The following is a 26,926-nucleotide window of genomic DNA, read 5'->3' on the forward strand; positions in this document are numbered from 1 at the left end:
CGCGATGCCTAAGGTGAGGCGGTTGCCGCAGTCAAACAATTCTCCTGTAAACTAAATTCCGGAATAGTATAATAAGCCTCTGACGAGGTGATTGTCACCTGAATAGATTGGCCAGGAGTATTTATAGTCGTGGGTTGTAAGCTCTTGGGAAATCAAGTATGACAACGCCAAGACTGATTTAGAGTGGGATTATGATTCAGGGGTAAAGTTGGGATGATGACGCAAAGGGGATACTATCCCACATGTCATCAAAACAATTATAAACCCTGATTCAAGTTACGCTTATTACATTTTTGTTATTTTCCAAAATCCAAGTAGTGATGTTTCATTCTTATATACAACGAGCCATCCTTAATATACTATAGAAACAGCATACTTCTCAGCTTCGAAATAGATCATATACATTTGTATTATCATAGATTGTATATATGAAAACATAAGAAACAAGTTCAAGCTTGCATAAACATAGACATACAAATGCTGCTATAGTAGGGAACGAATTCGTCACTTCGAAGAACATAAATACAATCATGTCCGGACCAGCCGGTGCAGGACAGGCTAATAGTAATTTCGCCGGCTTAGTTACAAATCTAGTCAAGAAGAAAAAGACAGAGGATGCTTCTGTTGATGGAGATAGTAGTCAAGTTCAAGATACGAAACCTAGTAAAGGTTTACCTTCTACTGGATTAAAGAAAAACACAAAGGAATGGAAAGAAATCAATGGTAATGGTAATGATCATGAGGAAGAAGATAATTTAGATCAATCAAAATTCAGGAAAAGAAGGGATAGCGCGAGTAGTAGTGTTTCTTCTTCTTCTAGTATACCTGATAATGCGAATGGAGAAGATGAAACACGTACACAAGAAGAACAAATTAATGATCAAGAAGGTCCGGAAGGGGAAGGTCCAGGTAAACATGAAAAAAGTTTATCAAATGGTGATGGTCCTAAATATCATAATGAAGAAAACCATAATATAACGGAATCACCAACAGAGGAAGAACCACCAACTCAATTTTCTAGATCATCCACGGGTGATGAGCCGGTTCCTAAACAAAATGGACATGATCATGGAAATGGAGAAAAGAAATCAGATTTAACGATACATAAAGATAGTCACGACATTGATCCTGAAGAGCGAACGGATAGAAGAGACTCGGAAAGGGAAAAGAAAAAGACCGATGAATTGGGTAGAAGACCTGACGCGATGACTGGTGTCAAAGATGAAGAAGGTCCTAGCTCTAGGAACGAGATTGTGCTGGATCCTAGGATTTCTCATATGCATGTGAGCGATAAACCTGTTCAGATGAACTTTTATCGCTTTCTCTTTTATCTATACTGATGTGTTTGTGAGCTACACAGTACCATCAGCGTCGTGAACCTACAGTGGAAGGTTTGAAGCTTGGACCAATTCTCAAAGTCACAGCGGATGGTGAAGGAGAATTTCCACCAGGAGAAACCCCTTTACCCTCTCGCCAAGTTTCCCGTGAACCCTCCATCTCTTCACCATCTCGACAAACTTCGTACGATCGTGACAATATACCTCACCATCCCTCTCGTCCCACTTCTCATGCTAGGAGTAGTCACGATATAGAATCATATGAAAGAGGAATGGGTGATACCTTGGACGAAGGTAAATGGAGAAACGCAATGAGTGGTCAACGAAGTCGAACCAATTCAATAGATCGAAAAGGTAAACGAAGATCAGTGAATACCCGATTTAGCAGTTTTAGAGATATACATGAGTATATTTCAAATGGAGAAGATGGAGAAGGTAGTTCACCTGATAGTCCAACTCATGAAATGGCTCAGAAACGATGGTCAATGTTAAGAAATCGAGTTATACCTTCCAAATCAACCTCAACGGGATCGACTGCACCAACACCTGGTAAAGTATCTGCTTTAAGTCCGACAGTCATAGCTAGTATACCAGTCACGACTGAACTTTTCGCAGGACAATTACCTGTTATGATTATGAAAACTTGGTTAGATAGAGATGAGGATGGTCACAGAGCTGTGCCAGTGCTTCTAGGAAATCTAAGATTTAGGGTGGGAGACAGTGTAGGATTGAGACCTGGTAGTGAAACTGGGAAGGAAATGTTCAAGCTGGAATGCGAGTACGGAGACGGAGCTGTCAAATGGGTGAGCTAGAGTATACCTGGTATCTTGAGCTATGGGAGATCGTCAGCTTACAACCAACATGTGATCATTTCAGGTCATATACAGGGAGCTTCGAGATTTCTTATCACTTCACGCGCACTACAAAGCAGCAAACTTCGGTACTTCTGTTGCGGGTTTACGTTCTTCACGTCGAGTAGAAATTCCAGATTTCCCTAAAATGTCTATTCCTTACTTGAATAAAATAGCTGGAAATCAACAATCACAAGGGAAAGGACAATTAAATGGAAACGAGAAAGAAAGGGAGAAACCAAATAAACCTGTTGGAAAAGCAGAATACGCTCAAGCTAGTAGAGATGCTTTACAACAATACCTTGTGGAATTGATAAGAGCAGTCATTTTTCGACCTGAGTCTAATAGATTATGTAAATTCTTTGAACTTTCAGCTTTGACTCTTCAATTAGCACCAAGAGGTGGATTTCAAGGTAAAGCTGGATTCTTAAAAATACCGGATTGGGGTGCCAGTAGAAGAGCGAATCAACCTGGATTAGCACCTACTTCTTGGGCAGCCCATAGAAAGCCAAAATGGTTCATTGTCAGAGATAGTTATTTCGTAGCTACTGATGGACCCGAATCCGTAAGTCAGCTTTCTGTATATACTGCAGCATCCAGTTGGGCTATGAAGAGAAATATGCTAAATCCACCATACATCCTTCAGGTCGACTACTACGATGTCTTCCTCCTGGACGCGGACTTCTCGATCGAAAGACCAAAACGATATTATCGAACAGGTTTACACTTGTTTAAGTCACACGGTTCAGGTAAAACCAAATCTTCGAATGACGCTCGAGACGAGGATAACCCAAATGATATCGATCTTGATAATCCATTTAATAGAGAATTAATCATTGCTTCTGGTGAAGGAAAAGGATCAAAAGGACAATCTATGCATGATGATGGTGAACATCATGCTTCTCAACATGTCTTTACGATTGCAAATAGTCAAAGACGGTTGAAACTTGTCGCTAAGAATGCTGTGAGTTGAAGTGACTCCATTTGCAGGGATTTATTGCTGATTGTCCTGGGAGGATATAGCGACAAATGCATCAATTCATTGTTTCGATGGAAAGGATCGCCGCTCAATGTGTATGGACTCATAGAAATCGATTTGACTCGTTCGCTCCCCTCAGAGTCAATGTAGCTGCTCAATGGCTTGTCGACGGGGTGAGTTAACAACATTGAAAATATACCGTCGATGTGTCATCCATCCAAGCTGACTTTACAAATGTAGCGAGACTACTTCTGGAATTTATCACGAGCTATTAATATGGCTAAAGATAGAATCTACATACATGATTGGTGGATCTCACCTGAACTTTATCTCAGAAGACCTGGAGACGAAAGGTATAGACTAGATAATTTGCTCAAAAGAAAGGCTGAAGATGGTGTAAAAGTGTTCATTATCATTTAGTAAGCTAAAAGTATATGATATCTGCAATGAGAATCAGCTTATCTGAGACGTAATGATAGTAACGAAGTCTCAGATAAGACTACACCGGTTGATAGTTTATACACCAAACGAACTTTGACAGGCCTCCATCCGAATATAATGGTACAACGATCTCCATCACATTTCCAAACTGGTACTTTCTATTGGTCTCATGTGAGTAACATCAGGCGTTAGTCATCCCGAAGACATTTACTGAGATGAATACTGCCGCATAGCATGAGAAGCTTTGTGTTATTGATGAAACTATCGCATTCATGGGCGGTCTGGATTTGTAAGTAGAAATACCGATTTGTTGTCATCACAGCTAATATACTGACCAGATGTTATGGTCGATGGGATACTTCTCAACATATTTTGATTGACGATGAGCATACTTCGCCTGATGGACCTGATGGACCAGTATGGAGAGGAAAAGATTATGCGAATGAACGAGTCATGGAATACTCTAGTCTGGACAAACCTTTCGAAGATATGTTTGACCGATCAAAAGTACCCAGAATGCCATGGTGAGTCCTCTTACGATTGGAAAGACAATGGTTATGTCACATACAAGCGCCGAGCTGTATCATCTTGCTGATTTGGTCACCCTTTTTTAACAGGCACGATGTCGGCTTACAAATAATAGGTCAACCCGCTCGAGATCTTTGTAGACATTTCGTTCAAAGATGGAACCTCTTAATTCGAACGAAAAATCATAAACGACAAATGCCATTCCTTTTACCTGCAGCAGATTTTACTGAAAGAGATTTGCAAGATCTGAAATTACAAGGTACATGCGAAGTTCAAATTTGTAGATCGGTTGGACCATGGTCAATGGGTACTTTGACTAAGATTGAACATTCTATTCAAAATGCTTATGTCAAGTGTAAGTCATGGCACTTTGACCCCACTCGAAACGCCAAAAGACTGAATTTGTATATTAACGTTTTAGCTATTGAATTATCTGAACATTTCGTTTACATTGAAAATCAATTCTTTATTACTTCTACTGTGGTTGATGGAGTAAGAATTGAAAATCAGATAGGAGACGCATTGGTCAATCGAATTATTCGCGCTTATCGAGAAGAAACACCTTGGAAAGCTTGTATAGTCATACCGCTCTTACCTGGTTATACGTATCCCATTGATGCTGGAGAAGCTAGTTCAGTCAGATTGATCTTGGAATGTCAGAATAGAACTATTTCTAGAGGTACTAATTCTATATTCTCAAGATTGAGAAAAGAAGGTATCGATGTAAGTCGGCCTACTCATCTCATGCGTGATAAGGTTAAAAAACTGATTCGAATGATGTTGAATAGCCCGATGAATACATTACGTTCTTCTCTCTTAGAGGATGGGCCAAATTCAAGTCGGGCGTTTTGACTACAGAGCAAGTTTACATACATGGAAAGACAATGATTGTGGATGATAGTGAGCTCAACCTGTGCTGTCCAATGGCTGAATAGGAGCTAAAGGATCAATAATCCATAGGACTTGTACTGTGTGGATCAGCTAATATCAATGAACGAAGTCAAAGAGGTGATCGAGATTCGGAATTATTGGCCGTCATCAGAGATACCGATATGATTGATGGGTGAGTTGACACCGACTAAAGTGGCTTTGAGTTCTGAGATGCTGACTCTCATACGGCGTTGCCTAACAGTACGATGGCTGGAAAACCTTTCAAAGTCGGTAGATTCGCCCATACTCTCCGAGTAAGACTCATGCGAGAACATGTCGGAGTGGATGTCGACTCGATTGATGAAGACCAACTTATGTCGAGAGAGCCTGTCGCTTCTGCGGATGAAGTGGAGACTTGGGATCCGGATCATGAGCAGGACAGCGACGATGAAGCTACAGCTGGAATAACTAAAATCAAAGCTAGGACCGCTAGAGATAGGTTAATGACAACTGTTCATTCGGGTGTCACAAGTGGTGAGTGATTATAATTTCAATCTTCCAAAATTCGTGACATGAATCTTTCGGTCAAGATTGTGCTGACTTTCTTGGATCTATCCAGTCACCAAGGGAATGAGTGAAAATGCTATTTCCAACGTCAGAAAAGCCGCAGATAAGGTCATCCACCCTATAGCAGCGGTTGTTGGTGGTGATACTGTAGCTCATCACATGATGGATAATGGTGATCCAGAAGAACGAGCAGATTATGATCCTACTCAAGAAGGTGCACAAACAGCTGGATTTGCAAGTTCAATGGTACCGACGCTTGAGGAAAAGACAATTTTCGAAAGAAGACCATCTGGTACTCATGCAAATGGGAAACCATTATTTGATGTAATAGAAGAAAGTGAAGGTGGACATGGTAATGGTAATGGTACGATAAGTGAAGGTGATCATGAAAATGGAAATGGAAACGGAAATAGCGAAGGAGATAAATTGGAAGAAGCTAAAGTACCTGAACATGCTAAAAAAGATACTTTAATTTCAGATGATAATCCATCTGCTAAAAAATCTGGAGCACCTAAGATTCTCAGTAAACCAAATGAAACTGAATTATACGGTACAACTGCAAATACTTATTTACCTAATGATATTTCAAATGATAATAAAGATAACAAAGAGGAAGAGAAAATTGAAAAAGGTCAACCACGTGAAAAAGAAATTCCAGAAGCTTTAAAAGCTAGAAAAACACTTAGAAAACATTTAAATGCGAAAGTACAAGTTTCACCTTGGAATATGCCTACTCCTACACCAAAGATTAATCCTAATAGGTTTCATGATCCACTTGATGAAACATTTTGGAAAGATATGTGGGTTGCTGTAGCTGTACATAATGTGAGTTACCTTGCTTTTTTGACAACGATGCAAGCTAATTTGAACTCCTGTAGACTGAGATATTCAGAAAAGTCTTCCGATGTATCGTGAGTAGTGATGAATCTGTACCCCGAGCCTCGTTGCCCCAAAAATCTGATTTATGTGCATCATATAGCCCGATGATCTCGTCACATCTTGGGCTCAATACAAAGCCTTTGCCAACCATGCCGAAAAGTTCAACAAAACACCAGAAGACGTTGCTGCTCCAGGCCATGATGAGCCTGTAAAAGTTACTCATGATGGTCCAGGTACTCATGGTGCAGGTGGAGGTGGAAGTGGAGGAGGTCACGTAGATGACGGAGGTGATGGAGGTGGTTCTACAAAAGGACATAAATCTGATACACGAGACTCAGATGTTGTGGATGGTAAGCCGAAAGAAAAGAATAGAAGAGAGAGTAATGGAAAATCACCTACAATGGATAATACACCTAATTCACCATCAACTATACGTACAACACCCGAAGGTGTGAATGTAGGAGGAGGTTCAGATAGAAAACCTAGTTCCGCGGATGAAGCTTGGGCAGAATGGGAAAGGGATGAAATGGAAGAATTGTTAGGAGAAATTAGAGGTCATCTTGGTATGTTTCTCGTGATCTCAATCACTTGGAGACGTTCATTCTTGCTTAAGACTAATATATTGTGCATCCTCAGTCATATATCCTACTCGGTTCCTAGAAGCTGAAGATCTCGCCAATAATTTCTTGTTCAACGTGAGTTTGCTAGACCCACCTGCTACTCAAGTTATTATCTTCGATAGCTGACTCGGCCCTTTTTACCATCTCCTATAGTCGGACAAGATCTTACCGTTACCCATTTACGACTAATTTACGACATTTGCATGATCAGCATAGCTTATTTACTGTACCTTTAGATCTAAAATTCCATACACCTCATATCGCATCATTTAATCAATAATATCAAATTCATATTCTGCTTCTTCGGTACCGGTTCTTTGGGTCTTTCTTCTAGGATTATCCTTATCTATCCTATAATTGGTTTATCAAATCTCAATGATCAAACGTATGCATGTATGCATTCTTCTGTTCTTCCTGTGCCAAGATTGTACAAAGAGAAAGATAGATCCGGGTAGATAATGATGATATATGGCGCAACTGATTTCGGTGATAACCGATAAGTTCAGCAAAACTGATTACTTTCGATGATTAGTCATCACGACATTATCCAATTATTGATCAAGTGCATATAAGAAATTGCATATCGTTAGAGACGTTTGTGGATACTTGACACCTGACTATGAGGTAGTAAAGAAGAGATCTTGAACATGGGATCTCTCCCGGAGATTGTTCGGTATCGCAATACCGGAAAAGACTGATTGCGCCATATTCAACCTTACATGTCTTCAGCAGAAGATAAGTAAATGAAATTCAATTGTTCGAGTACAGGATGAGGAACAATTCATTTTTACGATTCTATGATTTGGTCTACGTATAAATTATCTGGGAGAGATGCATATATATCAAGTCGTGTAAAATACACTTTCAGTCTTTTTGTCGTAAAAAGTTTCACCAAAATCAGATCACTGCGATTTGATCAAAATGAGCTCAAAACATTCTCTTTCAGCTGAGAAGAATAGAGAGGATGATAATCAAATCCCATCATCTGCAGTTTTGAATACACTAAATCAACCTGGAGCACTCAATAATGAGTTAATTCCTATTGTAGATACCTATATTCCTCCCAAGAAAACATGGAAATCTTACATCTGGTCAACTTTGGATGTTCCAAAGGAAGAAGCTAAATTTTTAACGAAATTGGATATTACTTTAATCTCTTCTGCTGCTTTAGGTGTTATGATTAGATATTTGGATCAAGTTAATATAACAAATGCATTCAGTGAGTCAAAACGTTCTGTTAGGGAAGAAGAAATACTAATTTCGACTTCTTAACTTTCCTTTTAGATAGTGGGATGAAAGAAGATCTTGAATTATATGGAAATGAATTAAATTTTGCAAATGCTTTATGGAGTGCAGCTTATGTATTTGGTCAAATCCCTTCAAATCTTTTACTTACTCGTGTAAATGCTGCGAGATATATCGCATTTTTAGAATTGGCGTGGACAGCTTTCACTTTTGGTACTAGTGCTGTCAAGACTGTTAATCAACTATATGCTGTTAGATTCTTGTGAGTTTTGTTGTCAATTTATAAAATTTCAAATGCATTTTATGTTGATGATTCAATATGAATTTAGCGTTGGTTTATTCGAAGCTGGACATTTCCCTGCGGTCATGTATGTCTGTTCAAGTTATTACAAACCACATGAATTGGCTAGGAGAAATTCTTTAATCCAGATCTTCGTATCTGTTGGTCCTCTATTTTCTGGGTTCTTGATGTGAGTATTCCGTACAGTGATTTAAAAATGCGGAAAGTGATTAAATAAATCCCTTTTCCCGCAGGGCGGCGGTATATGAAGGCCTAGATGGAGCTAGAGGATGGCCTGGATGGAGATGGATGTACATGTGAGTTTCGAATCTTCATCGCATAAAAGGGCGCGTTCTAATCTTCGGAAATAGTGTTTGTGGAGCGATTTCCCTTCCTTGTGCTTTATGGACGTTCTTCGCGATGCCTCAATTACCTGGAAGAGCCAAACCTAATTGGTAAGTATCGTCTTTATCTTGATGTATCTTGCTAGAAGGTAATATTGTTAATCTCTAACCGTTTTAGGGTATTCTCTCAAGCCGATATTGATCTCGCTCGAGCTAGAATGCCAACTGAAAGAAAATTCTTCACTGGATTGTTCAAATGGAAAGATATCAAGAGATGGCATAGTACTTGGCATGTTTGGCTTTGTGAGTGGCCTGTCTGCTGGATAGTGCAAGCGGTCGACCTAAGGATGCCAATGTTGTTACTCATAGTCCCCTTCTACTTTTTGTGTGCTGGTCAGATCGGTCAAGCAGGGGGATCTAGTGAGTACACAAGTCAACAATTATTTGCAGGAAGAAAGCAGCTGACTTTGTGGTCAAAGTGATCTTCTGGGTTAAAAGTTATAATGTTAAAGGGAAACCAGCAGTATTTTCCGTTGCAGAAATTAACATCATCCCACTTGGTGTAAGTTGTACCTCTCTTTCATCTCGTCTGTTCATTATCACTGATTTAGAATTGCGATTTATCTTAGATCAATATCATAACGATTGTAGGAGCTTTGACATCTTCCTGGATATCTGATTCTCTTCCCGGATCGGCAAGATGGCCATCAATGGTCTTTGCCTCTTTAGTTGGTGTAGTCATTCCTGCAGCACTGGGTGCTACGCCCGTACATCCCGCTAATCGAGGTACACGATGGGCACTGTTCTGTAAGCCCTAGATCCTACGTCCACTCCTGGTAGAATATATCTAACCGATCACTCTGCAGACCTTACCTCACTGGCTGGTACAGCTGCTGGAGTCGTTTGGACCTTCGTCAATGAAACTAGTCGACATGATCCGGAGAAGAGAGCGTATGTCAGCGCTATGGTAAGTCAAGTTTTGATCTAAATGAACGAGCAATGCGTTTGAAGAATCCACCACTAATCGATGTCTGCTCATATTATTAGATGAACGCTTTCGCGTATATCTTCACCGCATGGGTTCCAATTTTCACTTTCCCTACTAAGAAGCAACCATACGTGAACAAGGGTATGTTTGCGACCTCAGGATTCGCTGCAGCTGCAGGTATAACCGCTTTGGTCATTGGTTACCTCGATCACAGAGATAAGAAAAGAGCCAAGCTGCTGGGAGAGTCGGAACATGAGAGAAAAGATAGTGAAACTGGTTCTGCGCCGGAAACCCCGTTTGATGAAAAGGCTGCCGATCTGAGGGGATAATTGTATTTTGATAGGATTTGCCAGGTTAGGAAATCTTGTTGAGAAGAAAATGGTGATTGGTAATGTATTGAGATGAACGCAAGATGACTGTGATGTTATAGTCTTATGCATATTTCGTATGTTCAGGAAAAATGTTCCACGGCATAGTACAACTCACTTCAGAACTCGCTATATTAAGACATGTCTTCGTTAAATTTTTCCCAATCACCCTCCTACTCTCACAGCTTCGCTCTTTGTCTGGCACCTGTGGTACGGTCAGTAATCACAATCACTGAGGACAATCTCCCATTTTTGATGACTTACCCGGTACAGGCGATACCCAATTCAATCTATCTTTCGTAAATATCTCGTACACCGGTTCGAATTTAGTGGGATCATCCAATGTACCAAGAGTGATGAAGCGATGAGTTTCCTTAGTACTTTCCTATACATAGAAATCAGCTTTCAAAAGTCAATACGTATATCATGGACGAGATGGAACTATTCTCACGGGATATTCCAATATCGATGACCCACACATGTCACAAAATTCCCTAGTCACTAGAACTCCTGATCCATTATCCATGGCATGTACTTTTGCGTTTCCCTTTGAATATGAAAAACATGATATGGGAATTTTCACTGCTGTCATAAATCCACCTCCGTACGCTTTCTATACAAAGAAAATAAGAATCAGCATATACAGAACATAGCATAATTCAAATTGGCTTACTTTACAGTTTCTGCAGTGACAGAGGGATCCGTGAGCTTCATCCGAAGAAGTCAACTCAACATGATATCGAACGCTACCGCAAAAGCAGCCACCGTCAACGCTGACTACCATTTCTGAGGTCTCTTTGGAAGAACAAGGAATGTCAGTTTATTGAGGAACGACAAAACCAATCTCCAGCTTGTCTATCTTACCGACTTGCGATCGGTTAATTACGTCATCTAACGGTACCTCTTAACATTCCTAAGTTGTCAGTCGTTTGTCACCTGCTACATACTGCTAGGCGAACTTGCATCGTATTGATTTAGCATGAGTCAGGAGAGAGATACACGTACTGCACCTTAGAACACTGATTTATCCGCTTCTTATGGATGGCGTCGTTAACAAGATATTGGCAATTTATCGTAATGGTTGAATTGATGGCGACATCGATTCCAATTCGATTTAGCAGCTATATATAAAACGCAACTGACATGATCTTGCAGAGTTTCGACATCCTTTGTAGACTGTTCAATCAACCAACAAAATGACTCAGCTCACCGAAAACCTGAAAGCGAAGAATGCAGAATATGCAAGTTCATTTGTTAAAGGTCATCTAGCATTACCACCTGCCAAAAAGTACCTCATTCTCACTTGTATGGACGCTAGGATTGATCCAGCTGCAGCATTCGGAATTGATCTGGGTGACGCTCATATTATCAGGAATGTAAGCGCGTATGCTTCTAGACTCAACCATCGATGACAATCTGAGATGGTTCTTGATTTAGGCCGGAGCATCTGCTAAGGATGCTTTACGATCAATCGTCATTTCACAACAATTGTTAGCTACTCGGGAGATAATTTTGATCAAACATACAGGTTGTGGAATGTTAACTTTTGAGAACAAGGATGCGTACAGTGTAGTTGATAATAATCTTGGGTAAGGAGCATTGATTCGCGGACTGGAAATAGCTTGCTAACCATCCTCTGTCGGGAAGTGGACAAGCAAGCAAAGAGCTAAAGGATCTCAAGCTGGATTTCTTGCCGTTCCCTGATCTCGAGGCGGCTGTCGGAGACGACATAGATTACTTGAAAAGAAGTTCACTAGTCCCTGAGGATGTACCCGTCAGTGGCTGGGTGTACGAAGTAGAGACTGGAAAAGTCAGGAGAGTTGTATAGAATGAGAACCACTCGAGGGTCAGATGATAGTATTGCGTAGGAGTATTGTATTATGCGATTGTCATTCGAGAGATGATAGGTCATGATATCTGAGCATTGAACAGTAAGGTATTGTTGTATGTGCTGTGTAGTTATAAGATGTCAACAGTAACCATTCTTTGCGCGGAATATTTGCGCAACGAGCGCTTTCGATGATTCTCAGAGTCTTCATGTTTGAATATGCATTAACAACGTCATGAACTATAATATACGTATTTACCGTTAGACCTATTCTAAATATCTAAGAAACAAGGATGGAGGGCAGGCCTAACTGGAGTCTAACTGGAATTACTGTTATCGGCACAAGAGAAGGGGCTGGTGATTAAGCCAGTAGAATATGATTTTCTGATGGCAACTACCGCACTCCAAGTACCTGTTATCACGATGAAGAAGCCAGCAATGATGATAGCAACGTTGAGGACAACGAGCATCTTGTAATACAATGATTTGTCGGTCTTTCGTCGAGGAAGATTATCGTGAAGCCACATCCAACCACAAGCTATCATGCACATAAGAGTACCCAAAGTCGCACCGATAAGGTTGACAAGGTCACCGAAGAAGGGGATAGCTATATTGGTAGGTGAGCTTATGGATCATCAAACGATCGTCCGACACGCGACTCACCTTCGGCCAAGATGAAAGAAAGGGTCACACAACCAGCAACGGTTCCAAGCCACACAGCCCAATGGGTGAAAGTGTGAGCTGTCAAATGTTCAGAGCCCCTGTATGATATGCAAGTCAGCTACGCCCGCCCAGCCAATCAAGTAAAACTAGACCAATTACTCACCTCAAAAATCTGACGAAGATCATCTTAGCACCGACATGAGTGTAAATGGTGACCGAGACGAATAGACCGGGGAGAGCGACAGCATAGGCAACCTTTTTGATGATAACTCCGGCGGATCCCAATGCAGGATTGGCCAAATATTGACCGCAGAAATAGTAGACAACGATACCGATAGTCAAGTAGGTAGCAGTTACGATTGATTGACAGCAGTATAGAGATCGATCGTAATCTCTTGGTTTTCTCATCTCACCAACAACGTTGAAGAAAGCTACGTATGTGGAGTCAGCACGGGGTATTGATACAGGTAGTCATTGAACTTCGACTGACCTGGAGTACCTGAATAAGAGAATACGACTGTAGAAACAGCTCCCATCCCCCCTAAGAAGGTTCCTTGATGGTTAACCGCGGAGATATCCTTATCCCATGGTCCAGTTTGAGGGGCAGCCGAAGGTCGATCTTGGATTCCGACAGCTATCGTGATGATTAAAATTGCAGCCATGACCGAGACGAAGCCAACCCATCCTAGAATGGATACCTTGCTCAAGGTTTGGATCGAAGCGAGAGCGAATGTACCAACCATTGCCTATAGAACGGTCAGCGTCGTGTCAAATTAGTTGAAAGGCTGCACGTACAACGACAACCCAAGCTACCGTGCAGGTACCATAGGCAGTAACAGCGTTGAACGCAATAGAGATAGCGACGAAACCAGAACCAGATAAGAAAATCATGAACATTGGGTAGGCGATAGTGAAAAATTCTCGCCCCCATTTTCCACCTAGAATGTATCCTACACCATCCATGGAGTAGACTTCAGGGTGGTTCTTCTTGAATAAACCGACCACATGACCGGTCCAAGTGGTAATGAGACCAATAACGAGAATGACTGAAGATGAATCCATGAATCAGAAAACATGATGCAGTATATCTGGTTATGGGACTTACTCAGAGCTCCAGGTACACCTCCTGTAGCCGATAATACGGTAGGCATCGCCAAAACACCCAATGCGATGATAGTCTTCAACATTACAATGGTAGCTTGAATCCATCCCATTGATCTGTAATTGACGGCACCCTCCTTTCGCACACCAAACACAGCATCGTGATCTGCATCATCGATGTCGTACTTGCCACCTTCAGGAACTGGGATAGTTTGTGTATCCAAGCTTCCTGAAGCTGAATGATCGTTTAGGTTTTTCTCGACGTCGCTCATGTTGCCAGTAGATCGTTGGTAAGGATGTTTGAGTTGGCGAACATGTCTTGAAAGAAGTAGACCTGTAGGTATATAAGTACTCGTTGTAGTGTGGGGAACCAAGCCTTATCGCAATTGAAAGATATTGATGATGCTCGAATCAAGGTCTAGCATTCGCTTGTAACGTTTTCCGCTCATCTTCCGGGGATCATTATTATAGGAGAGGGCTATTAACGGTCATATTCCTAACGCCCACCCTGACATTACGTTATTTGGCGATCGGAAATGATTGCGTCCACCTCTCCTATCCCTCCGCGCTATCTGTGATACGTCGTTTCTTCTTTATCTTTAGCTTATCATGTGATTGTTCTATGCTATTCTTCTTTCCGTGGTCCGGGGAGTCCCACCTCGGAAAGTGACAGGAGACGGCGAGAACCGTATCACTGGATCCAACGATATCGCTAGGAAATTTTGCCGATAAGGGTCGCTCATATGTACGGTCCGGTAGCATCCCACCATCGGTAACATAGATAGCGATCTGCCATGCTCGTTGGATGTCATAAGTCTGGACGACTAGAATTGATCATACTCGATTGCCGTCACGGGTGGAAGCTATGGTGGTATCGAAAGCAGCAACTATGCATCTAATACAAAGGATCACGGACTATTGTACAACTCGTTGTTCACTTCATCGACGGCTTTCCGTGCAGCGGCAATGTTCTCCTTACAAGTCTTGAAATCTGAATGCAGACAAATTGTAAAAGGCTGACCTTTTACCCCTACATCAACCAAAGAATAATCTACAGCAGGCACCAGCCCTTTCTTGGCTAATGAAGCTGCTGCTTGATATATGTCGTCCGTAGTCATCTTCCTGCTCCCGGGAACACCCAGTAACACCCCTTTGTTATCATAGTTGACGTCTACAAATGCTTCAGGGATGAAAGGAATACCATATTTCTTGGCACCAGATTCGTGTAAAGTGTTGGGCATTCCATATACTGGTACTTTGAAGTGACTAATCGCTCGCATGGATGCATCATTTAACTCCTCATTGTCTTGCATCATGATATACTAGCAAAGACTATCAGCGGAACTTCCGTGACAAAGATACGGCATAAATCGTTGACTTACCCACATGCCATGGGGTTTGATGTGATTCAACGGTACCCCTGCCTCGTCCAGGAAAACCTTCAATGAACCCACTTGATACAGCCTATACACACAAACGTCAGCGTCGCTCCTCGCGCCACCACACCCACTTACATTTCAGCATATGCTTGTTCTGCAGACATTACCAACACTCTCCTCCCAAAGCCAGCTTTGTCCGGGAATCCAGGATCTAAAGGGACGGTCAGTAGAGCATCTCCTGCAAAGATACAAACCACTCACGAGCTCCGACCTTGACTCCATATCTCTTCGCCAAAGCGACGGTCCTCCTCATAATTACTGGATCTCCTGCATGTCCTCCACAGGCTACATTAGCCGCGTCGATGAGAGGCATCAATGCTTCATCGGGTCCCCCTTCCCAAGATCCAAACGCCTCGCCGCAATCGACATTGATCTCGACTTTATCAATGAGGGTTTGAGAGCTACTGCCTGTGCTGTTGACCATTTTGCTTGATGTAGAATTGAGGATGAAAAAGTAAACATCACTCAGAATGAAGTAAATACACCATCGCGGCTATCTTTCAGACATACATTCGGAGCTAGATACCCCGGCTGACAAAGGTAAGCGAAAGAATAAGTTACAGATACCTCAGATTAAAGTCCATGCTCCACGGAAACTGGGCGGAGAGTACGTTGGGACAGGCACAAACGGCATGCTATTCCAATGGGAAGGGGATTAAGCGAGGTTTATCCTATGATAACGTGTAAAACAAGTAAGCCGGTCATTTCTCAGCGATTTCATTTAAACTGCAGTTGCCCCGCGTTTCCTCTTCCACCAAATCTGTACAAGTACGTTTTCATCGTTCACAAAATGCTCACCATAGACTCTTTTCAGCGTATACGCAAAGTCTTAATCGCGAACAGGGGTGAAATTGCATGTCGTATAATCAGATCATGTAAAGAGCTAGGCCTTGTCAGTATTGCAATATACTCAAAGGCAGATCGATCTAGTGCACATGTTAGATTAGCGGATGAAGCTTGGTTGTTACCTGGTAACGATCAGACGGCATATATAACGGAGGAAGATGTGCTGGACATAGCAAGAAAGAGTGGAGCCAATGCAGTGATACCGGGATATGGTGAGCTATCAATGCATTCTCGCTTGCCATGTTTTTAGCTGACATCGATTGAAAGGTTTCTTATCTGAGAATGACGGTTTTGCGGAAAAGGTGGAAGCAGCTGGGTTGACATGGGTCGGACCATCGTCAAGCGTGATAACTCAGTTCGGACTCAAGCATACTGCTCGTGAACTTGCAGTTCAAGCCGGAGTACGTTGCACACATTGCGAGTGTTTCAAAATGGTGACTAACCTGTGGGTATATATCTGTATTACAGGTACCAGTCATCTCCGGAACAGACCTCTTGAAGTCGGCGGATGAGGCTTTAGCAGCGGCTAATAAGATCGGATATCCTGTAAGTCAACCTTCTAAGCTCTGCAACTCTCCTTCTCGTGCTGATAGATAAACCAGATAATGTTGAAAGCCACAGCAGGAGGAGGAGGAATGGGCTTGCAGATATGCTGGAACGAGTCAGAGATAGAAGCTGCTTTTGCATCCGTTACCGCTCGAGGAGCGACACTGTTCAAAAACACTTCAATGTTCATGGAAAAGTATGTTGCCAAGTCGAGACATGTAGAAGTTCAGGTATTTGGGAATGGGTTGGGAGGAGCAGTGCATTTTGGTGAACGAGAATGTAGTATACAAAGGAGGCACCAAAAAGTAGTAGAGGAGTGTCCTTCGCCTTTCGTGCATAAAAGACCTGGTGAGTTGCTCGGTGTCTCTCGCAGCCGAATGGCGTACTGACAGCGACAGCAGAAATGAGAGATCGTTTGACGAGTTGTGCGGTATCCTTAGCAAGTAGCGTAAACTATGGAAGTGCAGGAACCGTCGAGTAAGTTTGATCTCAATTCACTTGCCGTCTCGTACTAACAAAGGGTGCGCGTATTAGGTTTCTGGTGGATGACACAGATGGCTCGTTCTACTTCTTAGAAATGAAGTGAGTGTGAAGTGTCATGGGTAAGGCGAAGTCTTAGCTGATTTGCGGTGTAGTACTCGATTGCAAGTCGAACACGGCATCACGGAAATGTGTTACAACGTTGATCTCGTATCTCTGATGCTGCAACAAGCTGAAATGCAAGCTAGAGGAAACGGTGGACTAGATATCAAGGCCCTACAAGCTCTTCAGAAAGAAAGTCCTACTGGGTTCGCCATAGAAGCTAGAGTTTACGCGGAAGTACCGTCAAGAAATTTCGCTCCTTCCCCTGGTCTTCTTCAGCACGTTGATTGGTATGAGGCGCCTGGCGTTAGGGTTGATACGTGGATCCAATCCGGAACCAACATCTCTCCCTTCTACGACCCCATGATAGCCAAAGTTATCGTGTGGGATCGAAACTCGCATGATCAAGCCACGGAAAAGATGTTGTCGACTTTAACCAAATCCAAAGTACAAGGATGTCCTACAAACTTCCAATACCTCGCAGCCATCGTAGGATCAGAAGCATTCAAAATTGGTGACACGACTACAGCATTTCTCACCAGCGATCACTTTAAATTTTCCCCGACAACAGTTGATGTCATCTCTGGTGGGGCTTACACAACAGTACAAGACTTGCCAGCTAGAAAAGGCGTAGGTAATGGAGTTCCCGAGAGTGGACCTATGGACCCAATCTCATTCAGGGTAGCTAATATCCTGGTCGGAAATGACGAAAATACAGAAGCCTTAGAAGTTACCTTGGTAGGACCGGAACTCTTTTTCCATGCTCCTGCCATCGTAGCAGTTACTGGGGGTGTAGTGGATGTCACTATTGATGGTGAAAAGGCAGACATGTACTCTCAATTACTAGTCCCCGCTGGGAAAAAGTTCAAACTTGGAATGGTATCTTCCGGATGCAGAAGTTATATCGCTATCAAAGGTGGTTTCCCTACAATTCCCGTTTATCTTGGATCCAAATCAACCACTACCACCTTGAAATTGGGTGGTGTACAAGGCAGACATCTGTTACCGAACGATAGTCTCGATCTAGACCCAAGCACCGAAGAATGGGTCAAAGATCATCAGCTCATCTCGATTCCACAGAGCGCTCGATTAGATGCCTTGTGGAGAAACAAGTGGGAGTTATACGTCATGCCCGGTCCTCACGATGAACCTGAATTTACCACAGAAGACGGTAAGTCTTGGGCGCCAGAGTGAGCAATGTCTCGAGCTCATAAATTTCGCAGACCGCAAGGTGCTCTACGAAACCGAATGGAAGATATCCCACAACGCCACTCGATCTGGTTATCGATTAAAGGGACCGAGGCTTACTTGGGCGAGAGAAGACGGTGGGGAAGGAGGCAGTCATCCCGCGAATGTCATCGATGAGCCGTACTCCTATGGTGGTTTGAATTGGAACGGAGATGACCCAGTTGTCCTTCCAATAGTATGTTATTGTTGTTCTTGTTTTCGTTTCAGCGTTTCAGCAGCAAAATACCCGTTGCTGATCTGGTGAATTTAGGATGCGCCTATGGCTGGAGGTCTTGCCACTACAACAACGATCGTCCGAGCGGACTTCTGGCGATTAGGCCAATGTCGTCCTGGTGATTCGATTAGGTTTAAGAGGATATCTTGGGACTCTGCTCTTGTCTTGAGGAAGCGGTCGGAAGAATACATTTCCCAAATCAAGGAATTCGTTGATGGAAAGTCGGTGAACGATCTGGTTCCGATAAATACAGAATTGCCCGAAGATTGGGAGGAGACTATATTACATCAAACTCCTGCTAATGCAGCTAAGAAAACGGTCGAGGTCAAATATAGACAGGTGAGCTGTTGTTTCGTAGCTTGTTGGGATGTCGCTGATGGTTTTGCAGGCTGGTGATTGTCATATCCACGTCACCTACGGACCTATGACAGCTAAAGCTCTTACTCGAGCTCATATACAGCATAGGCTCAACAACATAAATTCAGGCGAAGTGGAAGGTATAATAGCAGTGATTGGATGCGCTCGATGTGGGTTGCCTGTTACCGTCTTCCTGCGATTGACGACTGACTGACCGCGACTCTCTTAGCGTATTGTGTCCAATTCGACTCGCTGAAAACAACCCAAAAGGAGATGCTCCACAGACTAGTGGAATTAGAAGAATCACTGGGATCGTCTCTAGAGCCGCTGCCTAGTCGGATATTCAAATTCCCAATCTTACTTGATGACCCGCTTTCCAAGAAGGCTGTGACGGACTACATGGCAACGGTTCGAGATTCAGCTGTTTATCTTCCGGATAATATGGAATACATAGCCAAAGCCAATGGTATAAACGATCGCGAGACCGCTGCCAAATCGGTTGTTACTTGTCCTCAACTGGTAGTCGAAGTCAGTTTCCTAGCCGGTACACCCTTGATGTTGCCTCTTGATCCCAGGTGAGCTTATCCTATCGCTTTATTCGAGTTGAAGGTCTGATAGATGGTCTCAGACTGGTATATGTTGCGCAAAAATACAATCCAGTTCGCGCATTCACTGCCGAAGGTACTTTTGGTTTAGGAGGACCATTAACAGTCAGTGAGTATCCTATCAGTCTGTCTCTCTACTAGTATATTCTCTTACATAGTTGAATAGTATACCCCCTTGAGTCACCCGGAGGATATCAGCTATGGGGCAGGACGTTGTCCACATGGGATGTGAGTCGAAAGATCATCTGGTTCCTCATGGTCCCGTTGTTGACCTGATTGTGCATCAGCCTCACGCCGCCAAACCGCAGTTCGAGCAGCCATGGCTACTGCGAGAATTTGATCAGATCCAATTCTACGAAGTCAATCAAGAAGAATTTGACGCAATCTATGAGCAGTTCAAGACTGGTCGGTTGACATTCGATATCGAAAATACCTCATTTGACCCCGTTGCGTACGGAAAATTCATCGAATCGATAGCGGAAGAAACCGAAGAATTCGAAAAGAAGCGTAATTCAGCAACTAAGGCTGCTACTCAGGAAGAGAACCGACTGATAGCTGCCTGGAGAGAGAAACAGGCCCAAAACGCTGCTGAAAATGGTGATTCCAGTGAGGCGGAAGGTGAATCCATTCCTGTTATTGCACCCATGACGTCCAGTGTGTGGAAGGTCAATGTCAATGTTGGCGATGTTGTGAAGGATGGCCAAGTGGTAGCTATACTTGAAGCTATGAAAATGGAAATCGGTATGTTTGACCCAAATTATAGATTACCTATCACGAGCTGACATTGTTGTGCTTCGCAGCTGTGCGAGCCGACGCCAGTATGGACGGAAAGAAGGTGAAAAAAATTGTTTCTCCCCCTGGAACTGTTTTGGATCCAGGACAAGTGGTTTTGAGTCTTGCAGCCTAGTCGCTCTGGGGCATGCCTACTTTTCATTGTAACATAAGCACCAACTTCGAGAACGGATTGATATTGTAATTCCTTGTATGCGAATGTATATTAAAGTGGAACCGATGTTACCGATCTTTCGGGTCTACCTAGAATCGATTATGCATCCCGAAATACCACTTGGGCCGTTGAGGAGCGTGACATGTGGGATAGCAAGAAGAGTCGAGTATACGGCGCCAGGGGCGTCCCAGTTAAGCGAGGTCCGAAATGTGGAGATAATACAGTAATTCAGTGCCTAGTTTTTTCTTAAATAAGAAATACTAGTCTCGGCTGCTGCTTGATGCTAGAACACAACCTAACATAATTAATTTCCTCCATATTTCCGGTCAAATGAGATCCGGCCTTAATCTCATATTCGATTCCGTACATTTAGTATCATCATTTAATCTCTATATGCTTGCTTTCTATGGTATATGTTTCAGACTCCTACGTATAGACGAAACGCCATGCCGACCGGTGAATCTTCCAACCCACCCGTGTACAATGCAGATACAGCTAGCAGACCAAAGAAGAAGCGAACTAATGTAGGAAAGGCTTGTGAGCCGTGTAGAAGAAGGTAAATTGAAATTGACTTTGTTATCGATAAATGTGGGCTGATCGAGATTATGATCTAGGAGATGCAAATGCGATGGAGTAAAACCCTCTTGTACCACATGTGCTGTGTATAAGGTGAGTGACTGGTGTGTGTCTATGCACGACTTTCTTCTGTACCTGACGAAACAATACAGGATGAGTGTTATTGGGAACCACGAGAAGATTACCGGAAACCGTTATCTCGCCAGCAAGTACAAGCTCTCACCACCCGTGTACAAGACTTGGAAAGGCTTCTGAGGGAACATGGGTTAGATCCTGGGTCAGCCGGACCAAGTGACGTCAAGGATGGGTCCGATGAAGAAGCAGGGGAGAGGAAGAAGGATATTGTTGATGAACCATCAGGAGATATCAGGGAATGGTCACAAGATCATATAGTGAGCGACATTACCTCCCGCTATCACTGTGAGCTGGAGTTGAAAATGATTATCACGACAGGTTGAAGGTGAGACTGGTGAACTACAGGTTCATGGTCCTACATCGGCATTCCGACACTTGGGCAAATACAGTCACGATGATGTCCGGCTGAACCATGAGATGTCACCGGAATCGCCAGATCCACTTCCTTATGGATACGCCAGACACCTCCCACAGGATGTGTACATCACGGAAGAACAACATGATCAGGCTATCAACCGGTTCTTTCAGTTTTATGCTTCTTGGGGTAAGCATTTCGGTCGTTTTCGGTTGCTATCAAAGAGCTTATCTTTTGATTATTCATTTTCAAATAGGTCAACGGAGTAACCCGATCTTATTCCGACAAGACCTTCACACAGCACTTTATACGAACAGCGATGTCAAGACACCTCATTACTCACCAATGCTGCACAACGCCATTTTAGCGATAGCTTTGGGATTCAGTGATGAAGCATTCTTGAGGACATCAGAGATTAGGAGGGTTTTTGCCAAAAAGGCTAAAGATTTTATCGATTACGAGGGAATGAACCCTACAGTCGCTACAGTACAAGCTTTCGCGCATCTGGCCTCATATCACAGTCTGTCTGCAGAGCACAATTTGGGTTGGCTTTATATTGGTCAAGCGTTGAGAACCGGAGTAGCTTGTGAGTCGTAAACTTTTACGAGTTGTTGCTGACAATGCTAGTGGGATTGAATATGGATGATACGAGGTTGCTCAAGAAGGGTAACGTGACTTCGGCCCAAGCAAGAGACGTGAGTCACACCTTCATGACATACCGACTGTATCTCTTTAGCTGATTTGAAGCTTCCAGCGCAATGTGACGTTTTGGACGACATTCGTACAAGAAGGATTATGGGCTCCATATATCGGAAGATCTATCTCACTGCCCGAGTTCACCGCCTCACCACCCACAGTTGACGAAGAGCTTGATCAGCTGCTTTGGACGCCGGAACAACCTCCAACTGGCATAGATTGTAGCTTAAAAGCACAACCAGGTATGATAAGTACTACTTTCGTGCATACTGTCAAGTTAATGCAGATTGGAGAGAGAATCATGAATACTTTGTGAGTATGCTCGATGCCCCGGTTCAGAATTTTTCAGCTAAACAATTGCAAATTCCTTCAGGTATGGTATAAAGGCAGACATGTCAACTTTGATCCGAACCGGAGTAATCAGCGAGATCAGGTTCGTTGCGGCATGAAGTGGGCCGTACTTTTGCTGATTTTTCCAAACAGTCTTTCTTTAAGTACTTGGTTAGAAAGCCTCCCTCCGTCCCTGACGTTCCACAACCATGCTCCAAAGAATGGGTTACCCCATATCCTGATGATGCACTTATCCCATGCCTGGCTCGTCATTCTCCTCCATCGACCGTTTTATCGACCTCTCGCCCCTTTGCCAAATGGCGCGAACAGTGATAGTGCTGCAGCATCAGGGACTTCAACCGCGGCTTGGGCTGTCAAGGTGAGTACCAATCAACACAAATCGAAACCACACTGACCAACCGATATCCAGCAATGCGACAAAGCGGCATTGCATATGATTGGCTTGCTGCAAACTTGGCATCGTTTCCATAACTTGCGGTATTGTCCACCGACAGCTATTCAGTGTTGCTTTATTGCTGGTACAACCCATCTGCTATCGTTAGCTAGCTCGCAAGGTCCAAAGAAGCAGAGCGAAGCTCTTCTAAGGGCACAAGAGTGCATCAAATTAATGAAACTCATGGCTGTTTCCTGGCCGGCTGCTAAGCATCAACAGATGCTCTTAGAGAACCTGCTTTCTGAATATGGGCTATCGATGGGATCAAACCGTCTGACGCAACAGATCGATCAGATGAATCTGGAGCCTCAACGACATCCCCACACTCAGAATCAAATGCCAATGACTGCACAAAACATCGCTTATGAGCAGATACCATCGACTGCATTCAAACCCTCAATACCCGGACCTGTTGTGGACCCCAACATGGTCTTGCCCGCACCGGTATCAGTGAACTCAAGCAATGCCTCGCCGCCACCGACTGCAAATGGGATGTTAGAAGGATCGAATGCGTGGATGAATATGAATGCTGTGGGCAGTGGGTTGGGGAATAACAGGTAAATCTCGCTTCCTCTGCGTTAACTCCTCGCTGGTATTGACTTTTGTTTCTGGTACAGCTATCTCTACAACCCCATAACGTCCAGCTTCGATGCATCCGCTTTACCCTCGATTATAAACACCCTGATGCCAAATCCTAATCGCACGTTTGATCAGCCGCCACACACGGTATGGGATCCTAACGGTTTTGAACTAGATAGAGATACCCAGGCGCTCTTAGATAATATACTGAGACCTCATTTAGATGTGGAGGATCCTCTGCAATTCGACTTCAATCAGGGGTACCACTGATTCTTGTATTGCATCCGTAGTTTTTGTATACTATCAATGTCATCTGCGATTGGAGACATAACCGAGCCCAGTGGAATATTCAAAATCTTATCCGAGCTGTGCCGACTAAGCTGACAGAGAGGGAAGGAAAGCAAGGAAGGAAATCATTGTATAATAGATACCACGACTGCAACGCCTATGGAGCGCTACCCACATTGATCCCGCCCTCCTTGATAAAAGGAGCATCTGAATTGACTCGCTTATCATGCGTAAATCTGTTCAAAATGATACTCGTATCAGAAGCAGAACCTCGCTTAATCATAACCTCGCCGCTCCTCCACTTCGCGGATAAGTTTATCCTGAATTTCAGAGAACGCCCGGCGTTTAATTCTGCCTCAACTTATGGATACCTCATCCTATCTCTCCATCGTCCTCATTACGCCGTGATATGTATGTAGAGTCTCATGTAATTTATACAGCTACCTCAAATTGTTCGAATGCTTCTCACACGAACATTGGAATCGTTCTTACCTTCATTTCGTACTGTCAGATACTTTTCATTTTCAGCAATCAGTAAAATGCCTACTCACGCTACTATCGAAGTACCTAATTTCGGAAAGGTCGAAGTACCTACTGGATTGTTCATGTGAGTGAAGACGGTGACTACGCGTGGACTTTTTGAGAGAGACAGAATCTGATGGTCTGGCGAATACAGTGACAACGAATGGGTCGAATCATTATCCAAAGAGACATTCTCGACAGTCAATCCCGCTACTGGAAAACCATTCTTGGATTTCGCTCATGCTAAGAAAGAGGATGTTGATAGAGCAGTCAAGTCGTCCAGAAAAGCCTTTAAAACTGTCTGGGGCAACAATGTCGCTGCTACTGAGAGAGCTGCTTGTGAGTGAAAGGCTCATTGCGTCGTTGACCATATAGTACATCTCCAGAGGCTTGCTGACGGCACAAATAGTGTTAAACAAATTCGCGGATCTAATTGAGCGAGATTCCGCTAAGATTGGTGCTCTGGAATCGTGAGCAGCTATCCTGATAATTCTGATGATCGTATGACTGATTCCGCTTCACGAATAGGTTGAACTCTGGGAAAGGTGTTAGAATTGCTCGGTGAGTATAGCTCTCTTACCCTTCTTTGTCTCACCCCGCCTCTCCTCCCTTCGTTTGACCCTCACTCTGGTACTCAGAGGACCTTCTCGGCTACTTTGCCTTTCCCGTCCTCTCCCTCCCAAGGCCATCTCGCTTCTCTACTTGCCCTTCTCTCGGCACACAGGTACTTGCGCCGTCCTCTGTTCTGGTCAGAAGATCTATCCCACAGCCTCCCATATTAACTATTACATCCTGCCTTGGATTTGCCAGATGACCTTGGCTGATACGTTATACACAGTGAATTCGACGTAGGAGACTCGGTCGCGGCTTTGAGGTATTACGCTGGGCTCGCCGACAAATCGCACGGACAAACGCTTAACCACTTCGGCGGGGAGAAATTCGTATACACCCTGCATCAACCTATCGGTGTATGTGGTCAAATGTGAGCCTGATCCATAGTTGTGTGTTACAACTCACCGCTGATGAGCTTCAATAGTATCCCATGGAATTACCCTCTTATGATGTGGGCTTGGAAAGTCGGGCCAGCTCTTGCTGCCGGTTGTACTGTCGTTATGAAACCTTCAGAGCTTACACCTCTTACCGCATTGGTGATGTGTGATCTGGCCAAAGAAGCTGGTATTCCCGCTGGTGTAATCAACACTCTACCCGGTCTAGGTGCTACGACTGGTGACGCCATCTCTAGACATATGGACATCGACAAAGTCGCTTTCACCGGATCAGTCATCACTGGTCGAAGAATATCCGTTGCCGCTGCCGAGTCCAATTTGAAGAAAGTAACCCTTGAATTAGGTGGTAAATCTCCATCCATTATTTTCGATTCTGCAGATATTGAGCAAGCTGCTTCATGGGTTGCAATGGGTATCTGGTTCAACTCTGGTCAAGATTGTACTGCTAGCAGTAGGGTAAGCTTTGAGCCTTTTTTTCTGCGCAATATCGGCTAATTCTGATCTTGCATTTAGCTTTATGTCCAAGAAGGCATCTACGATGAGTTCATCAACGCACTTGCTTCAAAGGCTAAAGCTTGTGCTATCGGTCAACCATCCGACGAAGCGACATCGTTCGGACCCCTTATTTCTGAAGGTCAACGAGACAAAGTGCTCAATTACATCGAATCAGGACGATCAGAAGGTGCTAGAGTTGTCACAGGAGGGCAAAAGTGGGACAAATCCAATGGAGGATTCTGGGTCGAACCAACGATTTTGGCAGACACGACTATCAATATGAAAGTTGTTCAAGAAGAGATCTTTGGTCCTGTCATCGTAGCTTCCAAATTCAAAACCGAAGAGGAAGTCATTGATCTGGCCAACAACACCTCATATGGATTAGCTGCTAGTGTCTTTACCAATGACGCAAAACAACAAACAAAATTGGCACACTCGATTGATGCTGGTACTATTTGGTTGAATCAATACGGTATACTCCACCCCAGTGTGCCATTCGGAGGATTCAAAACTTCTGGTATCGGTAGGGAATTAGGTACTTATGGATTGGAAGCATACCAACAGGTCAAAGCTGTCCATCAGAACTTGACTCAAACCATGTGAGTGGACAATGCTTGAGTAGACTCGTTGCCATACTGACTTGATGGGGTTGACAGGGAATGGCCATTGTAAAGAGGTCAATCATGTCATCAAGAGCGAAGAACACAGTGACGAGCTGCAAGAGAGGTTTAGTAGTATTTGTACCAATTTAACATGTATCAAAATTATTAAGCGGGCACAAATTGATTCGATTCTGATCATCTTACTGACAAGCAGA

At 43.4% G+C, this 26,926-nt stretch overlaps 9 protein-coding genes across 9 annotated transcripts; 6 read left to right on the forward strand and 3 right to left on the reverse strand.

The window, feature by feature from the left end:
* Nucleotides 1–530: 530 nt before the first annotated feature.
* On the forward strand, nt 531–7,261 carry I206_104509 (uncharacterized protein; the record flags this gene model as incomplete). Its single annotated transcript, XM_070202964.1, has 19 exons — nt 531–1,283; nt 1,361–2,140; nt 2,214–2,753; nt 2,835–3,152; nt 3,212–3,340; nt 3,408–3,586; nt 3,647–3,779; nt 3,842–3,897; nt 3,947–4,132; nt 4,226–4,491; nt 4,558–4,859; nt 4,925–5,036; nt 5,097–5,199; nt 5,269–5,540; nt 5,626–6,398; nt 6,452–6,484; nt 6,553–7,015; nt 7,089–7,147; nt 7,226–7,261. The coding sequence occupies 19 exons, from the start codon at nt 531–533 to the stop codon at nt 7,259–7,261; spliced, it is 5,493 nt and encodes a 1,830-aa protein (XP_070059065.1).
* Nucleotides 7,262–7,993: 732 nt separating this feature from the next.
* Nucleotides 7,994–10,258, forward strand: I206_104510 (uncharacterized protein; the record flags this gene model as incomplete). The annotated part of the gene is made up of 11 exons (XM_019153806.1): nt 7,994–8,291; nt 8,357–8,579; nt 8,647–8,787; nt 8,852–8,914; nt 8,969–9,052; nt 9,120–9,244; nt 9,311–9,361; nt 9,421–9,503; nt 9,571–9,748; nt 9,808–9,908; nt 9,989–10,258. 11 exons carry the CDS (start codon nt 7,994–7,996, stop codon nt 10,256–10,258), a joined length of 1,617 nt encoding a protein of 538 aa, XP_019012546.1.
* Nucleotides 10,259–10,476: 218 nt separating this feature from the next.
* I206_104511 (uncharacterized protein) lies at nt 10,477–11,081 on the reverse strand (the record flags this gene model as incomplete). Its single annotated transcript, XM_019153807.1, has 4 exons — nt 10,477–10,502; nt 10,562–10,682; nt 10,749–10,910; nt 10,971–11,081. The coding sequence occupies 4 exons, from the start codon at nt 11,079–11,081 to the stop codon at nt 10,477–10,479; spliced, it is 420 nt and encodes a 139-aa protein (XP_019012547.1).
* Nucleotides 11,082–11,493: 412 nt separating this feature from the next.
* Nucleotides 11,494–12,125, forward strand: I206_104512 (uncharacterized protein; the record flags this gene model as incomplete). The annotated part of the gene is made up of 3 exons (XM_019153808.1): nt 11,494–11,673; nt 11,735–11,886; nt 11,945–12,125. The coding sequence occupies 3 exons, from the start codon at nt 11,494–11,496 to the stop codon at nt 12,123–12,125; spliced, it is 513 nt and encodes a 170-aa protein (XP_019012548.1).
* Nucleotides 12,126–12,442: 317 nt separating this feature from the next.
* Nucleotides 12,443–14,161, reverse strand: I206_104513 (uncharacterized protein; the record flags this gene model as incomplete). The annotated part of the gene is made up of 6 exons (XM_019153809.1): nt 12,443–12,732; nt 12,789–12,886; nt 12,952–13,219; nt 13,279–13,534; nt 13,584–13,834; nt 13,894–14,161. 6 exons carry the CDS (start codon nt 14,159–14,161, stop codon nt 12,443–12,445), a joined length of 1,431 nt encoding a protein of 476 aa, XP_019012549.1.
* A 636-nt stretch (nt 14,162–14,797) lies between these two features.
* I206_104514 (uncharacterized protein) lies at nt 14,798–15,752 on the reverse strand (the record flags this gene model as incomplete). Its single annotated transcript, XM_019153810.1, has 4 exons — nt 14,798–15,211; nt 15,272–15,353; nt 15,404–15,479; nt 15,530–15,752. 4 exons carry the CDS (start codon nt 15,750–15,752, stop codon nt 14,798–14,800), a joined length of 795 nt encoding a protein of 264 aa, XP_019012550.1.
* A 366-nt stretch (nt 15,753–16,118) lies between these two features.
* On the forward strand, nt 16,119–20,633 carry I206_104515 (urea carboxylase; the record flags this gene model as incomplete). Its single annotated transcript, XM_019153811.1, has 15 exons — nt 16,119–16,386; nt 16,442–16,575; nt 16,643–16,720; nt 16,777–17,068; nt 17,122–17,197; nt 17,255–17,302; nt 17,356–18,473; nt 18,526–18,725; nt 18,801–19,103; nt 19,153–19,291; nt 19,351–19,696; nt 19,750–19,835; nt 19,893–19,954; nt 20,014–20,467; nt 20,527–20,633. 15 exons carry the CDS (start codon nt 16,119–16,121, stop codon nt 20,631–20,633), a joined length of 3,711 nt encoding a protein of 1,236 aa, XP_019012551.1.
* Nucleotides 20,634–21,118: 485 nt separating this feature from the next.
* I206_104516 (uncharacterized protein) lies at nt 21,119–24,067 on the forward strand (the record flags this gene model as incomplete). Its single annotated transcript, XM_070202965.1, has 11 exons — nt 21,119–21,228; nt 21,287–21,341; nt 21,401–21,640; nt 21,702–21,927; nt 21,995–22,258; nt 22,366–22,433; nt 22,493–22,746; nt 22,808–22,867; nt 22,918–23,143; nt 23,195–23,775; nt 23,836–24,067. 11 exons carry the CDS (start codon nt 21,119–21,121, stop codon nt 24,065–24,067), a joined length of 2,316 nt encoding a protein of 771 aa, XP_070059066.1.
* A 557-nt stretch (nt 24,068–24,624) lies between these two features.
* Nucleotides 24,625–26,712, forward strand: I206_104517 (uncharacterized protein; the record flags this gene model as incomplete). The annotated part of the gene is made up of 7 exons (XM_019153813.1): nt 24,625–24,692; nt 24,762–24,946; nt 25,017–25,077; nt 25,136–25,168; nt 25,446–25,589; nt 25,644–26,070; nt 26,128–26,712. The coding sequence occupies 7 exons, from the start codon at nt 24,625–24,627 to the stop codon at nt 26,710–26,712; spliced, it is 1,503 nt and encodes a 500-aa protein (XP_019012553.1).
* Nucleotides 26,713–26,926: the final 214 nt, after the last annotated feature.

Source organism: Kwoniella pini, chromosome 6 (genome assembly GCF_000512605.2).
Source record: "Kwoniella pini CBS 10737 chromosome 6, complete sequence".
Classification (NCBI taxonomy): domain Eukaryota; kingdom Fungi; phylum Basidiomycota; class Tremellomycetes; order Tremellales; family Cryptococcaceae; genus Kwoniella; species Kwoniella pini.